We start from the raw sequence: 17827 nt of genomic DNA on the forward strand, positions 1-17827 counted from the left end.
CCACCACCACCAAATAACTCCTGCGAAGTGTCAAATGCAGCGGATGTGGTGCTTGTTGTAGCGCTGGTGGCTGCGGGAAATGAGGTGTTCTGTGCTAAATACTCAATCACCTCCTCACGATTTTGGGAAGTGATGGCACGTGCCTTCTTCTGTGCACTGTACTTTGGGCCAGGTCCGCACGAAATCACAGCAACACCACCTCGCACAGACCTGCCGGTGCCTGGTGGCCTTCCTCTGGGTCTGCCTCTACCTCTTCCTCTACCTGGTTTGTCCATTTTGTCCATCTCGGGGGGATGCTAGGTATATGCAGTGAGCTGGGTTCACTGAACAGTAAAGGTACTAGGATGCAGTGAGGTGGGTTCACTCAACACAACAGGTAGTAGGATGCAGTGAGCTGGGTTCACTGAACAGTAAAGGTACTAGGATGCGGTGAGGTGGGTTCACTCAACACAACAGGTAGTAGGTTTATGCAGTGAGCTGGGTTCACTCAACACTACAGGTAGTTATGTGCAGTGATGAGGTGGGTTAAGTAAACACAACAGGTAGTAGTAGGATGCAGTGAGCTGGGTTCACTCAACACAACAGGCAGTAGGTATATGCAGTGAGCTGGGTTCACTCAACACTACAGGTATTTATGTGCAGTGATGAGGTGGGTTAAGTAAACACAACAGGTAGTAGTAGGATGCAGTGAGCTGGGTTCACTCAACACAACAGGTAGTAGGTATATGCAGTGAGCTGGGTTCACTCAACACTACAGGTAGTTATGTGCAGTGATGAGGTGGGTTAAGTAAACACAACCGGTAGTAGTAGGATGCAGTGAGCTGGGTTCACTCAACACTACAGGTAGTTATGTGCAGTGATGAGGTGGGTTAAGTAAACACAACAGGTATTAGGTGTATGCAGTGAGCTGGGTTCACTCAACACTACAGGTAGTTATGTGCAGTGATGAGGTGGGTTAAGTAAACACAACAGGTAGTAGGTATATGCAGTGAGCTGGGTTCACTCAACACAACAGGTAGTAGGTATATGCAGTGAGCTGGGTTCACTCAACACAACAGGTAGTTATGTGCAGTGATGAGGTGGGTTAAGTAAACACAACAGGTAGTAGGTATATGCAGTGAGCTGGGTTCACTCAACACAAAGCTAGGTATATGCAGTGATGAGGTGGGTTAAGTAAACACAACAGGTACTGGGTATATGCAGTGAGCTGGGTTCACTCAACACAACAGGTAGTTATGTGCAGTGATGAGGTGGGTTAAGTAAACACAACAGGTTGTAGGTATATGCAGTGAGCTGGGTTCACTCAACACTACAGGTAGTTATGTGCAGTGATGAGGTGGGTTAAGTAAACACAACAGGTAGTAGGTATATGCAGTGAGCTGGGTTCACTCAACACAACAGGTAGTTATGTGCAGTGATGAGGTGGGTTAAGTAAACACAACAGGTTGTAGGTATATGCAGTGAGCTGGGTTCACTCAACAGTACAGGTAGTTATGTGCAGTGATGAGGTGGGTTAAGTAAACACAACAGGTACTGGGTATATGCAGTACTGGGTAGTACAATGTGCAGCTCCCTGTCACACACACAGGCAGTCAGTCACTGAATGTGCTGGGCTGCTGGCAGTGGCACACACACACTACCAATTAGCAAGGCTGTGCATGCAACAAAAGTGTCAGTTTGACACACAGTAAAAAAAAAAAAAGTACTGGATGAGCTCTGACAAAAGCTAGGGTGCTATAAAGCAATAACAATCAGCCAAGGAGCAAACTAAGCAGCCAAGAACCTAACTAATCTGTCCCTAGAAGAACAAGTCTGCAGCAGCTGTCCCTTTCCTCTTACTAGCAGGCACACGAGTGACTGTAATGGCCGCCGGAGGCTGCCTTATATAAGGGGGGGTGGGGCTCCAGGGCTTAGTGTAGCCTGAATGGCTACAATGTGCCTGCTGACTGTGATGCAGAGGGTCAAAGTTGACCCTCATAGTGCATTATGGGGCGAATCGAATTTCCGTAAAAGTTCGCCTGGCGCAGGCGAACGCGAACCACCAATGTTCGCTTGGAACCGTTCGCCGGCGAACCGTTCGCTACACCTCTATTGCTTATGGCAAACTTGTTGTCCAATGCGGGTTGAGTGAAAAAAAGCCACATTGGGGAGGTGAAAATTCCCCTGCGGCCTGAATGGGATGCTGGGGCTTTTCTCCCTGTGGCGGTTGGGGGTTGAGTGGTGCGGCTGGTGGTAGCGGCAGAAGGATGTGGTGGGTCCCGCATTCCACGGCCACTGTCTGCAATGCTGATCCTCCGTGCCAAACCCACCGACGCATTCACCTCCTCAGAGTCAGAGCTGACATCTCCATCCTGTGGATGGTAGTCACGGTCCTTCATCCCATCATCAACATCATACCCCCCCCCCCTCCTCAAAACCCAGAACATCCTCCTCAAACTCCTTGCGGCTAACAGCTCTGAGTTCAATCGTGGTGCCTGGAGCGAAAAGCTCACTGACTGAGGGTAGGCTGCCCGCTGGGGTCGACACTAACACGGCAGACCTTCTGAGTTTGGCCGTAATGTTGCTCCCTGTCCTCTTGCCCTTGCTGCCCCTTCCCTGGCTGCCGGTGCCAGCAGACATAGCACAACTTATACATGATGATACCAGATGATGTGGGGTACTTTTACTTTAAAGAGACTCCGTAACAAAAATTGCATCCTGTTTTTTATCATCCTACAACTTCCAAAAGCTATTCTAATGTGTTCTGGCTTACTGCAGCACGTTCTACTATCACCATCTCTGTAATAAATCAACTTATCTCTCTCTTGTCAGACTTGTCAGCCTGTGTCTGGAAGGCTGCCAAGTTCTTCAGTGTTGTGGTTCTGTGATGCATCTCCCCCCTCCAGGCCCTCTCTGCACACTGCCTGTGTATTATTTAGAGTAGGACAGCTTCTCTCTTCTCTCTTATCTTTTACAAGCTGGATAAATCCTCCTCTGAGCTGGTTGGGCTTTCACATACTGAGGAATTACATACAGGCAGAGCTGTCTGCACTCTGCAGGAAGAAACAGCCTGACACTTCAGTGAAAGATAGCTGCAGGGGGAAAGAAACTCACAAATGATCTCTTAAGATCAGTGGCATAGCTAAGGAGCTGTGGGCCCTGATGCAAGTTTTACAATGGGGCCCCCCCAAGCACTCCATACATAACAATTTATATGGCGCACCAAAATCTGCCAATGGCAACTACAGTGTCAGAGGTGCAAGAAGGGGATGGGGAACAGTTTGTTAATGATTACCACTATTCAAAGTATCTATAGAAGTGATTATTATGAGCACAGGACCAATACAGAGCTAATACTGTAGTTGAGGAAGGGCCCTTTGGGGCCCCTCTGGCCCAAGGGCCCCGATGCGGTCGCTACCTCTGCACCCCCTATTGCTACGCCCCTGCTTAAGATTCAAAAGGAAGGGTGTATACAGCCTGCTTGTGTATGAATGTATTTTCTATGTGTGGACATACTGTACATCAACCTACTTCCTGTTTTGGTGGCCATTTTGTTTGCTTATAAAAAACTTTTAAAAACTGTTTTTAACCACTTTTAATGCGGTGAGGAGCGGCGAAATTGTGACAGAGGGCAATAGGAGAGGTCCCCTAACGCACTGGTATGTTTACTTTTGTGCGATTTTAACAATACAGATTCTCTTTAATGAAATTGGGGTTGGACTTTAAATCAAATAAGCAAGGAGTGACAGACCGCAGAGTAGAGGACAGACAATGCACACTATGGGCCTGATTCACAGAGCGATGCTAACTGTTAGCACGCTGGTGAAAAGCCCTTTATCATGCCTAAACTCAGTTTAGGCATGATGGGCTTGATTCACAAAGCGGTGCTAACAGTTAGCACCCTGGTGAAAAGCCCTTTATCACGCCTAAACTCAGTTTAGGCATGATAAGTTTAGGTGTAATAAGTTTAGGTGTGATAAGTTTAGGCGTGATAAGTTTAGGTGTGATAAGTTTAGGCATGATAAGTTTAAGCACCAACTGCGTTAGCACCGCAGTGCACAGCTGATCAAAAGTTTTGCGCTAGCAAAGTCTGGTGCACTTCGCATAGAGTTTAATGGCGCTGCTTTGCGTGCGGGACTTTGCACGCTATCTACACTTATCTAAACTTAGCATGCCTAAACTTATCACACCTAAACTTATCACACCTAAACTTATCACGCCTAAACTGGCTTTTCACCAGTGTGGTGCAAAGGTTATCATGCCTAAAGTCTTTTAGGCGTGATAACTGAGTTATCACCGCTTTGTGAATCAGGCCCGATAAGTTTAGGTGTAATAATTTTAGGTGTAATAAGTTTAGGTGTGATAATTTTAGGCATGATAAGTTTAGGCGTGATAAGTTTAAGCGCCAACTGGGTTAGCACCGTAATGCACAGCTGATCAAAAGTTTTGCGCTAGCAAAGCCTGGTGCACTTCGCATAAAGTTTAATGGCGCTGCTTTGCGTGCGGGACTTTGCAAGCGATCTAAACTTATCATGCCTAAACTTATCACGCCTAAACTTATCACACCTAAACTTATCACGCCTAAACTGGCTTTTCACCAGCGTGGTGCAATGGTTATCATGCCTAAAGTCTCTAACTGGGTTAGCACCGCTTTGTGAATCGAGCCCTAACTGTCACACTGACAATGCTCAGCACAGCAGTAATCTGTAGTAAGCTAATACAGTACTACTCTCTCTAACAACTAACTGCAGTACTAACTAACTATTAGAGTTGGGCCGAACGGTTCGCCTGCGAACGGTTCCATGCGAACTTCAGTGGTTCGCGTTCGCGTCCCGCAGGCGAAATTTTGCGGAAGTTCGGTTCGCCCCATAATGCACCATGAGGGTCAACTTTGACCCTCTACATCACAGTCAGCAGGCCCAGTGTAGCCAATTAGGCTACACTAGCCCCTGGAGCCACTCCCCCCCTAATACAAGTCAGGCAGTGGCGGCCATTAAGCTCACTCGTGTGCCTGCGTTAGTGAGAGTAGGGCGAGCTGCTGCAGACTGTCTCTCATAGGGAAAGATTAGTTAGGCTTAGCTTGTTCCTGGCTGCATACCTGTTCTGTTCAGTACCTGCATACCTGTTCAGTGAACCTGTTCAGTGAACCTGCCACTGCATACCTGTTCTGTGAACCCACCACTGCATACCTGTTCTGTGAACCCACCACTGCATACCTGTACTGTGAACCCACCACTGCATACCTGTACTGTGAACTCACCACTGCATACCTGTTCAGTGAACCCACCACTGCATACCTGTTCAGTGAACCCACCACTGCATACCTGTTCAGTGAACCTGCCACTGCATACCTGTTCTGTGAGCCTACCACTGCATACCTGTTCTGTGAACCCACCACTGCATACCTGTTCAGTGAACCCACCACTGCATACCTGTACTGTGAACTCACCACTGCATACCTGTTCAGTGAACCCGCCACTGCATACCTGTTCTGTTCAGTGAACCCACCACTGCATACCTGTTCAGTGAACCTGCCACTGCATACCTGTTCTGTGAACCCGCCACTGTATACCTGTTCTGTTCAGTGAACCCGCCACTGCATACCTGTTCTGTTCAGTGAACCCACCACTGCATACCTGTTCAGTGACCCTGCCACTGCATACCTGTTCTGTGAACCCGCCACTGTATACCTGTACTGTTCAGTGAACCCGCCACTGCATACCTGTTCTCGCCATGGTGCGCACCAGTCCAGCACGGCCGTCACTACACAAACAGCTGTTTGCGCTGCGTTACACAGTGAGTTTGGTGTGTCGGTGTGAAGCAGTACCTTAATTACACTACCTGATTGATGTATACACATGCAAGATGTTTTAAAGCACTTTAGGCCTGTCATTTAGCATTCAATGTGATTTCTGCCCTTAAAACGCTGCTTTGCGTCAAATCCAGATTTTTCCCGGGGGACTTTTGGCATGTATCCCACTCCTCCACCTGGGGGTCTAGGTGTTAGACTCCTTGAAACATCTTTTCCATTACTTTTGTGGCCTGCATAATTTTTTTTTTTTTCAAAGTTCGCATCCTTATTGAAGTCTATGGCGGTTCGCGAACTTTTACGCGAACCGAACCTTAAGTGGAAGTTCGCGAACCCGGTTCGCGAACCTAAAATCGGAGGTTCCGCCCCACTCTACTAACTATATAATACAATACAATAACACAGTAATCCTATTCCCTAACCTATACTGTCCTGCTGGCCTGCACAGCACACACAGACACAGACAGCAGGCCCTAACTGAGTGAATGAAATCAAACAATTACACTAGCTAGCTAAAAAAAACAATAGAACAATAGTGTAGTGAAGGTGTTTAGCACTCAAAGCTTTAGGTTTATCATGGTATACAGGCAGCACTTGCTAAGCCAGCAGCACTGGAGCAAGTCTGTCAGTGACCAGCCAGCCACACAAGCAAGGACGATCTGTCTCATCATGCCAACCCTCTTATTACAAAGGGGGGCTGGCCAGGGTTCCCTTCTGTGATTGGGTGCCAGGGCTTAGGCTGGGAGGCCTCTGATTAGCTCAATGAGGTCAGGTGGGGCTGGCCAGAGTTCCCCTCTGTGATTGGTTGCTAGGGCTTCTGCTGGGAGCCCTCTGATTGGCTGGGAGCTCTCTGATTGGCTCAATGACATAATCTCCCTTGTTACAGTACCCAGATCCGGATATCCGTCGGATATCCGCGGGTAGCCGCGGGTATCCGGATTATGCGGCCAGATATTCGTATAGAGCTATCCGGATATTGGTCCAGGTATCCGGATCCGACCCGGATAGCGGAAAATGATCGGATACCCGGATTAATCCGTATGAGCATCCCTGGGGGGGGGGGGGGGGGTCTACTGTAGGGAGAGATTGGGAGAGAGCATCGAAAGGTACATGCCACCAAATCCTAGGCCAGTCAGAAATATTGGATCAATCAGATTGCAGAAGTGTACCAAGGAAATTGAAATACCAGAGACATTTTAGACCAATCAGAAGACTTGGAAACTTGTGAGTGTTGTGATTGGCCTAAAATGTCTGCAGCATTCCGATTTCCATGGAAAATCTCCACATTCTCTGATTGGTCCAATACTTCCAAGCATTTCCTAGTCCTGTATCAGGCCTACAATGTCTGCTGTATGTTGATTTCTGCGATAAAACTTTGCATTCTCTGATTGGTCCAATACTTTAGACTTGAAATGCCATGTGATTGTTTTACCCCAAAACAATCATGTGACATTTTTCCACAAACAGCACTCTCCACCCCCTGATTTTGTACCAAGATCCTGGTGAGTGAATTAATGGCTTTACATTTTTCCATCTGAACAGGTAAAAACCCTCACACCTTGGTCATCCTCCCTCCTGAACTGTGACTGCAGACTATCCTCTGTACTAAAGAAGTACATGTTAAAGTGAAACTTAACAGACTCTCTGATCTATAAAAAAAAAGAAAAAAAAAAGAAAAAAAAAATTGCCACAGCATGATAACCTTTAGGTGGAAAAAATCTTCAGTACAAATAGAGATCCTAAAAAACCTGAAGTTTTAACTTGGCTACACATTCCTGGGAGCAAAGAAAGGGTTAAGTCTCGGTGTTTACTTATTAGTAGACAGCCTGGACAGAGCTTATAGTTCTGATTCACAGCTGCTGATCTAATTGGACACTTTAAACTGGCTAACAAACACAGAACACACAGCAGAAATTTTTTTCAGCAACTTTATGTGGAATAAAGACTTTTTATTGTGTGCTGTGCAAGAGTTTGGGTTTACTTTAAGAGTTTGGGCTTGATTTAAACTCAGTCAGGAACCAAAATCTTTGGAGAACCCCATCAGCGACAGGCACTGTGCTGCACTCCTGATATTGCAAAATTGCAAACTATGAAGTTTGAGTTTACAGTGACTCAGTCTAGGTTGAATCTAAAAAACTATCAAAACTTACACAATCATAGCTTGGTCCCGAATAGTCGGCTCTGAACCAGCAGTCAGTTGTATTGTTGATATCCCGTACATTGAATACTAAATCAATAGCAGAAACAATCAAGGTCCCTACAGTCAGGATAATAGCACAGATAACCTGCAGAAATAAATAACAAATTGGGAGAATTAAAATATTCTGGTGACAGTATTGCCAGGAAAAAAAAATGCTTACAGTGTAAATAGCAAAACAAAAAGATTGTGTGCTGTAACAATTTGGTTGTGCAAGTTTTCCTTAAAGGACTTACGAGGTCAAGTTACCCAAAAAAGTTAATTACCTGCTTCATCTTTTAAGGCACGGAGGACGCCGTCCGCGCCCTCCGTGCCAATCCGCTGGGTCCCCCCGCTCATTAGCCCCCCCGGGCCGGCTCCCGACCCCACGGCCCGGGTCGGGCTCTCATGCCTCTCCTAAAATGGCTGCTTGTTTTGGCCGCGGCTGCGCAGTCTGCATAGCCGCGACTGCGGCTACGCAGCTCTAGGGCCAACCCCCCCCCCCCCCCCCCGATCCACGCTAAAAGATGAAGCAGGTAATTAACTTTTTGGGGTAATTTGATCTCCTAAGTCCTTTAAGCTAGGTTGACACGGTTGGCCATCAAGAAACTAGCATATAAACAGGAGCCCCCTGACATCAACTAAAGATCTGACAGGCCGAAATCAACACCCAGCTTTCACTCATTTGGATTTATCTCCTCCTCACCCCTGCCACCCGAAGCTGCTCAGTCATGAATTGTGCATGGTCCCTCCTCCTCCCCCACCCCCCATAGCAACAGAAGTGTCGCAATAGTTTAGAATTGTTCTCCATCTGTGCAGCACTCAGTCCCAAACTGTTGGCTGAGGGACTAAGTCATGATTCCTGCATTAGTACAGGTGGATGTGTACAAGTCTTTAACCTGCTCTGTACATCTATACACATAGGCCCATAATGCAACATTTTTCCTGAGTTTTCACCTATGTGATATTTTTGGATCTTGTCAAAAAAATGCCATTTGAACCATCAGCAATCAAAAAATACTTAATGATAACGGTACTTTTCACCTACGTTTTGATACTTTTTCAGTTGCAAAGTGCTGAAAAGTTATTTTAAAGAGAAGCTGACAAATTATCTCCTAGGACATGTCCAAAGTCCGGCCCGCGGGCCATTCGCGGCCCGCCGGTCAGTTAGATGTGGCCCTTTGGACAGCCATCACTGTTTTAGGCAATGCGGCCCGTCCGCCGCTATTCTGGCCGCATCATGGGCCGCATTCTGGCCGCATCATTGGCCGCATTCTGGCCGCATCATTGGCCGCGTTCTGGCCGCATCATTGGCCGCAATCTGGCCGCATCATTGGCCGCGTTCAGGCCGCATCATGGGCCGAATCAGCGTGGTGTGGGGCGTGGCGGTGTGACGCGGCTGAGTGGAGGGGCGGGTGACGGCGGCGAGGGTATACACACCCCCTTCTCACAGAGCACAGCTGGAGGGGCGGGCACAGGGGCGGGCACAGGCGAGGGTTACAGACAGAGAAGTCACGGAGGCGTGTGACGTCATATGCCGGCGCCTGTGACACAGTGGACGGACTGCCAGCACTGAGAGCCTCAAGGTCAAAGGAAAGGAGAAAGGAGGGGGTCAGGAGTACTGCAGAGTGACGTGAGCTGAGACAGGAGCCAGAGAGACAGCCAGTTGAACAGAAGACTGTGAGACAGCAATTTAATGTGCTTGGATATTGGGAGCTGGACAGGGGTAGGCCTAGTTGTGAAAGCAAGTAATACTTAAACCTGCCAAGTTCAAACAACACTGCATCCTTCACCCTCCCCCTTCTGTCCAATTTAAAAAATGGCTACTACAAGTAAGAAAAGGAAAGTTGACAGTGAGGGCTGCCGTTTCCAGGAAAGGTGGAAAGTGGATTTTTTTTTCACAGAAATAAGGAATAACTGTGTTTGTCTGATATGTCAAGAGACTGTGGCCGTTTATAAAGAATTTAATATCAAAAGACACTACCAGACAAAGCATAGCAGCACATATGACAAACTAACAGGGCGTGACCGCAGCGAAAAGTTAAAGCAACTTGAAGCAGTTTTAACGTCACAACAGCGATTTTTCACAAGAGCCCGTGAGTCAAATGAAAATGCCACAAGGGCAAGCTATGATGTGGCATTGTTAATTGCTAAAAATAGCAAGTCTTTTACTGAGGGTGATTTTATTAAAGAGTGCGTTATGAAAATGGTTGAAAATATCTGTCCTGAGAAAAAGCAAGAGTTTGCCAATATATGCCTGGCTCGTAACACTGTAGCACGCAGAATTGAAGACATATCATCAGATATTAAGAGACAGTTGATGTCCAAAGGAGAGGTTTTTGACTTCTTTTCAATAGCCTGTGATGAAAGCACAGACCTATCTGACACAGCTCAGTTGCTGATTTTTTTGAGAGGGGTGGACGATGAAATAAATGTGACTGAAGAGCTACTTGACCTCCAGAGCCTTAAGGACCAAACTAGAGGAAAAGATTTATTTGTTGCTGTTAGTTCTGCAATAGATGACATGAAACTGCCCTGGAACAAAGTTTCTGGGATTATTACTGATGGGGCACCTGCTATGGCTGGTGAACGAAGTGGCTTATCAACCCTAATCTGTAACAAGGTTATTGAAGAAGGAGGTGAAGCTATTAAACTCCATTGTATCATTCATCAACAAGTTCTCTGTGCTAAATATTTCAAATATGATCATGTTATGAAACCGGTTGTAAAGACTATTAATTTTATTCGTGCTAAAGCTCTGTACCACCGTCAGTTCAAACAGTTTCTACTGGACATCCATGCTGAATATGAAGATGTTTTATATCACAACGATGTTAGATGGCTCAGTCGAGGGTCTGCGCTGCAGCGTTTTAACTCTCTCAGAAAGGAAATAAAAGAATTCTTGGAAACAAAGGGACAACCGATGCGAGAACTATCTGATCCTATTTGGCTGGCTGATTTGGGGTTTCTAGTTGACATAACAAGTCATCTGAATGTACTAAACACGAGTCTTCAGGGAAAAGATGCAGCGGTGAACCAGCTTTATTCACACCTCAAGGCATTTGGAAGAAAGCTGCAACTTTTCCAAAGGCATTTGTCACAAACACAGGCCAATACCATACATTTCCCAGCATTGCAGGAAATAATGAACAGTTTTTCACAGGACAATATCAGTGTGCAAATGAGCAGGTATGCAGCAGACATTGCATCTCTGGCTGAAGAGTTTAAACGGCGCTTTCAAGATTTTGCAGCTATTGAAAAGGAGATCAGCCTTTTCTCCTCTCCATTCTCTGTTGACCCAGATGATGCTCCAGAACAGCTGCAGCTTGAGCTCATTGAGCTGCAATGTGACAGCGAGTTACACAGTCGTTACCAACAACTCTCTCTTGTGAACTTTTACCGCCAACTGGATAAGGGCAGGTTTCAGGAGATTCGAACACAGGCTAAGAAAATGCTGAGCTTGTTTGGCTCAACATATTTGTGTGAGAAGACATTCTCTGCCATGAACTTCAACAAGAATCGTGTGAGGACAAGACTACGTGACTCTCATCTGCGTGACATTTTGCGCATCAAAACCACTGCCTTTGTACCGGACCAAGCCTGTTTGCTGGAGCACAGATCTCAGTTTCACCCTTCCCATTAGTGCAGGTAAGTTTTTTTTTTAATTTATTTCAAATACATTTTGAAAACTCAGCTTTTATGCAAAATAATTCATTTGCATTTAATTGTAATTGTTCAAAGAATGTTCGGAAAAATGTTCGGCCCTCCGGCATGTTCACTTCATCCAATCTGGCCCTCTTTGAAAAAAGTTTGGACACCTCTGTCCTAGGAGAAAACTCTGGAGAAAAGTTCATTGCATTTGGGCCCGAGTGTCTGCTTTCTCATAAAAGTAGAAAATGGTGTGGTTGTAAATATCTTGCTTGGGAATCATTTTATATTCCTAAATACTTAGGGTGCTTGTACAAACATCTCTACACAACTCTAGATTATCTAAAGAGAGGGGGTAGTACTAGTTGGATTAGTTGCTAGTACTGACTTGGACTCCCTTTTGCCTTCAGAACAGCCTTTATTCTTTGTGGCATACCTTTAAAAAAGATGTTGGAAACATTCCTCAGAGATTCTGGTATATATTGACATGATAGCATCACATATTTCATCCCGATTTGTTAGTTACACATCTATGATGCAAATCACCACATCTCAAATGTGCTCTATTGGATTGTGATCATGGCCGGATTTCTGGCAAGGCCACATAGGCCATGGCCTAGGGCACCAGATAAACAAGGGGCGGCCTGCAGACAGTGGGCATTATTTGCAGGGCATTATTTGCAAGTGTCCAAACAAATGAAAGTGGTCAGGATAACTGCACTATTAGTACCAGCTGGCATCTGCCTGTGCTGTGCTACAGGCAGCTGCAGTCCGTTAACCAAACGTTTGTGAACAGTGTGTGACTAGCAAAAAGCCAGACCTTGTCCAATGACATAGCAGCAGCTCCAGGCAGTTACAGAAGGCCGGGTCTCACACACTTGGTGTGGGGATGAAAGGACCAGGTGCAGCACCAGCAAATAGTACAGAATACAGAAGGCAGCCTCTCACAGTACCTATTTCTTAATTATTGATTGGCCAGCGCTGTTACCCTGGAGACAGCAGTGGGTACAGGACTCACTTTTACGTGTTGCTGACCCCACCCAATGTCCAATTGTGAGCCACTTTTGACTGTGTGTGTATGGTGGAAGGCTCCTACCACGCCCATCACCTGTAGATCGCTTGATTGACCAGTTCCCCCGTGTGACATGATTGATTCACTTCACGTTGCCATGGAGACCTCGGCACTAGCCCCAATAGTGGACACCATCGGCCCAAAATTGTTTTGATGGATGTGTGTGGAGAGAGGTGGTAGGATACGGTTGGGGCGGCTGGTAATAGTCGGCCTTGGGCGGTAAGAAGTACAAATCCGGCCCTGATTGTGATCTGGTGACTGTGGAGGTCATTGAATTACAGATAACTCTTTGTCATGTTCAAGAAACTAGTTTAACCTCCTGCCGATCACGTCACGCCAATAGGCGTGGCCGCGGCGGCAGCCCCAGGACCGCCTAATGCCGATTGGTGTAAAGTCCTGGGGCTAGCTAATGCAGGAGATCGCGCGCAGGCTGTGCGCGCATCTCCAGCTTGGGGGGCTATTGCCGCTCGGGAGACTGTTAGACGGCATGATCGCCGTCTATTTACATGTACAGCGCTGCGATCGGCTGCAGCGCTGTACTGGGGACAGCCGTGTCACACGACTGTCCCCCTGGGGGACAAGAGAGCGATTGACTCTCATAGGCAGAAGCCTATGACAGCCGATCGCCATAATTGGCTGGCTGTGGGGAGGGAAGATATTTAAAGAAACAGGTTTTTTTTTTATTAAAAAACACTAACAATAATATTTATACAAAAAAAAAAAATAAACATGGGGGGAGCGATCAGACCCCACCAACAGAGAGCTCTGTTGGTGAGGAGAAAAGGGTGGGGGGGAATCACTTGTGTGCTGTGTTGTGCGGCCCTGCAGCTTGGCCTTAAAGCTGCAGTGGCCTATTTTACTAAAAATGACCTGGTCACTAGGGAGGTTTAGCACTGCGGTCCTCAAGAGGTTAAGACAATGGGCTTGATTCACTAAGTTAAATAGCATCCCTTATCAGAGTTAACATGCCCTCCCCTGTCAAAGTTAACATGCCTTATCAGAGTTAAAACGCCTTATCAGAGTAGCATAACGAGCGCTACAAACGTATGCCTGCTACTGTAATTGGCAATGATGTATCTTTTTTGAGGTGATCTTACCTTGCAGCGGGTAATTGAAGCATGAGCTGCAATATTGACGGATCCTGTGATGATGTGCTTTAAAAATAAAAAATAAAAAAAATAATTAGAATTAGTTTTAAATTTAAAATTGGATTGCACAATACTGTGTAAGTATAAGGGCCATATAGGAGGGCAGGAGGGGTCGCAGCATGAGGAGAGAGCTGGTCACTTACATCGGCAGGGAGGGGGGACAGTCCCCCCCTCACCTTGGGCTCTCCCCTCAGCGCGCTCCCCTTCTGCAATTATCAGTGGCTGGCAGAGGGCGGCGGCAGGATCACATACCTCCCTGCGTTCCACCGCCGAAGCTTCCTCTAAGTGTCTCCCTGTTAGTAGCATGAAGCACTTACAGATGGACCTCCGTGGTAGATGGAGGTATGTCTCCTGCCGCCGCCCATGTCTCCTCCACTTCCTGATCCGTTTGCAAGTGCCATGCAGCCAGCCAATCACCATGTGAGGGCTGGAACTGCATGGGGATTGGCTGGCTTCATAGAACTTGCAAACTAAACAGGAAGTGATCACTGGGAGCAGGTAATGTATAATAACTCAATAATGCTCCTCTGTGCTTTGCATAATAATGTGCAAGACTGACACCCTTCCCCCAGCTTCGGCCCCCTGCAGGGGTGGCAGGGGCTATAAAAATTCCAGTGCATTTAGGCTTAAAGAGAATCTGTACTCTAATATTCTTACAATAAAAAGCATACCATTCTATTCATTATTTTCTCCTGTGCCCCTCTGTGCTGTTTCTGCCACTATCTGCTGCAATCCTGGCTTGTAATTAACAGTTTTAGGCAGTGTTTACAAACAAACTAACCAGCTTCTAATAGGCTCAGCTAAGCATAGTGTGTGAGTCATTCAGAGTGTGCAGGGGGCCTGCAGAGGGTGTGTATCGCTTCTACCAATCACAAGCAGCCCTGCACATTCCACACAATCAAGCCTTAGCCCGACAAACAGGACAGAGGAAAGATACATTGATTTATACAGAGACAGTGCAGTTAGGAAAGACTGCAGTAAGCCAGAGCAGATTAGAACAGGCATAGGAACTTATAGGATAGAAGAACTAAGGTTCTTTAAGTCAGAGCACCTGATCTGCATGCTTGTTTTAGGATCCACGGCTAAAAGTATTAGAGACATGATCAAGGGCAATGTGCATTGTTTAACCACTTGCCGACCGCACGCTTATACCGTGCGTCGGCAAAGTGGCAGCTGCAGGACCAGCGACGCAGTACTGCGTCGCCAGCTGCAGGCTGATTAATCAGGAAGCAACCGCTCGCGCGAGCGGCTGCTTCCTGTCAATTCACGGCGGGGGGCTCCGTGAATAGCCTGCAGGCCGCCGATGGCAGCTCGCAGGCTAAATGTAAACACAAGCGGAAATAATCCGCTTTGTTTACATTGTACGGTGCTGCTGCGCAGCAGCGCCGTAAGGCAGATCGGCGATCCCCGGCCAATCAGCAGCCGGGGATCGCCGCCATGTGACAGAGGACGTCCTGTCACTGGCTGCACAGGACGGATAGTGTCCTGTGCAGCCCGGATCACCGGGGAGGAGAGGTAGGAGAGGGAGGGGGGTGAATGTCGCCGCGGAGGGGGGCTTTGAGGTGCCCCCCCCCCGCAACTAGCCTGCACGCAGGAGCGATCAGACCCCCCCCTGCACATCATCCCCATAGGGGGGGAAAAAGGGGGGCGATCTGATCGCTCTGCGTGCACCCTGATCTGTGCTGGGGGCTGCAGAGCCCACCCAGCACAGATCACAACAAACAGCGCTGGTCCTTAAGGGGGGGTAAAGGGTGGGTCCTCAAGTGGTTAAAATAAAAAAGATATGGCAGCCTCAATATATTGTCAACTCTGGTTCCTTTTAAAGGGGACCCAAATTCTAAAAGATACGCAACAGCATGATAACCTTTAAACAAAAAAAAACCATTTCTTTCTTACAGCTGATTCAAATCCTAAAATAAATCTGCACTGTTTCTTCTTCCTGATTCATGGAAGCAGACATATTGTTAACATCCTGTGCTTTCAAATGAGCTTATCTGCCTTTTCTGCCATGGCAGTCATGTGACACAGTGGAAAGATCAAATTAAAACTTGTTATTAGACACAAATGATAGGGAATTAAACAGGCTAAACACACACGGTGCATTTCTCTTTTTTCCTTCTGTCCAGTGCAAGAGTTCAGTTCCACTTTAAACCTGCTTCAGTCATTTACCAAAACTGCACCTTGTCCTCGTGACAGAAGTGTGTTACATATAAATAAATGCCTAGACGACATTTTAATTGAGACAATTATATGATAAGTTATGTGTTTTATACTAACCAATGCAGCTCCCCAGAAGGGAATGCCACTAGAAATAGTTGAAGATCCGCCACCATGGTAATTCACTGTCAATGCAATGCCGATTCCAAGGTGTGCAATGGCCAATATAATCATAAGAATCTGTAGGACAAGAGAAATAATAATACATTTACCTATTGTAACATTACATTTAATGTATATTTAATGCACATACATATACAATGTCTGTTAATATGAATATAGTTACTCTTTTAAAATGTACTTCTATTAAAAAAAAAAAAAAAACCTGCCAAGCCTTGACACTTGCAGGACTCAAAATTTGAAACGTGTATAAATAAACTTGTTTTTGTGTTGAAAACTAGACAAGCCAAATTTAGAATCTACAGATATGTGGACGCTGCTTGCTGATACAGAGATCAGAAGTGGATGCATTGTATGTGGTACATATTGTAATTAACATACTCATGCCCATGTACAGGAGGTATCACATTATAGAGATGTCGCAAACATCAAATTTTCTGTTCGCGAACGGCAAACGCACTGAGGAACAAGAACACAGGCCTAGCTAATGCTTTCCCTATCTATCTGCAGAAAGTCTGAGCCTGCTCTCACTAACAGTCAGCAGCCAGTAGTGTTGCTCGGATACCCACAATCACAAATGCAAGTAAATCCGGCCATGGTAGAATCGAAATCCGGATATGTTATGCTCACCACCTCTTCCTCCCCCACCAATACCTATTCCCCACCCCACCCACCACTCACTGCCTTTACTCCTATCACAGAGGACCAAGTCAGCCGTCTCCTAGCCACTTCTCCTGCCACCTCCAGCCCCCTACACCCTGTGCCATCCAAATGCCTCCGTCCTCACTTCCCTGTTCTGGCTCCTGTCCTCACCACTCTGTTTAACCTCTCCCTCTCCACGGGTACCTTCCCCTCTGACTTCAAACAGGCCACTGTACTTCCCCTACTTAAAAAACCCTCACTAGACCCCTCACTTCCATCCAGCTACCGTCCCATCTCCTTACTCCCTTTTGCATCTAAACTCCTAGAGCGTTTAGTCCACCAACGCATGACCCATTACCTTGACTCCAACTCCCTGTTTGATCCCCTACAATCAGGATTTCGGCCAGGCCACTCCACCGAGACTGCCCTCACCAAGGTCGTCAATGACCTCACGCTTGCCAAGGCCAAAGGAAAATACACTATCCTTCTCCTCCTAGACCTCTCATCAGCATTCGACACTGTTGATCACTCCCTGCTACTCCAGTCCCTGCAATCTGTGGGTATCCAGGACCGTGCCCTAGCATGGTTTTCCTCCTACCTCTCAAATCGCTCCTTCAAGACCTCCTTCAATGGTTCCTCCTCAACCTCCTTCCCACTTTCAGTTGGGGTCCCCCAAGGCTCTGTTCTTGGTCCCCTGCTGTTCTCCATTTACACCGCCTCCATCGGAAAACTCATCTCCTCTCTGGGTTTCAACTATCACCTATATGCAGATGACACCCAGATTTACCTCCATACCACTGACCTCTCCACCACCACCATGGAGAAGGTATCCTCTGGTCTCTCAGCTATATCATCGTGGATGTCTGCCAGGTTCCTAAAATTAAACCTGGATAAGACTGAGCTCCTAATCTTCCCGCCCCGTGCTGCTTCACCCCCCACTGACCTCTGTCACTGTCAATGGCACAATCATTCATCCAACCACACAAGCCCGCTGCCTGGGTGTCACCCTAGACTCG

General features: G+C 46.8%; 1 protein-coding gene across 3 annotated transcripts in view; it reads right to left on the minus strand.

The window, feature by feature from the left end:
* Positions 1-17827, minus strand: part of LOC137536220 (membrane-spanning 4-domains subfamily A member 8-like) — a 69367-nt gene that overhangs the window by 39693 nt on the left and 11847 nt on the right. For all 3 annotated transcript variants that reach the window (XM_068258333.1, XM_068258332.1, XM_068258331.1), the window contains 3 exons: positions 16110-16229; positions 13782-13838; positions 7939-8073 (listed from right to left, as the gene is read on the minus strand). In XM_068258333.1, the coding sequence (XP_068114434.1) occupies positions 7939-8073; positions 13782-13838; positions 16110-16229 (312 nt within the window). The remainder of the gene's footprint in view (positions 1-7938; positions 8074-13781; positions 13839-16109; positions 16230-17827) is intronic.

The sequence above is a fragment of the Hyperolius riggenbachi genome, chromosome 10 (assembly GCF_040937935.1).
Source record: "Hyperolius riggenbachi isolate aHypRig1 chromosome 10, aHypRig1.pri, whole genome shotgun sequence".
Lineage (NCBI taxonomy): Eukaryota > Metazoa > Chordata > Amphibia > Anura > Hyperoliidae > Hyperolius > Hyperolius riggenbachi.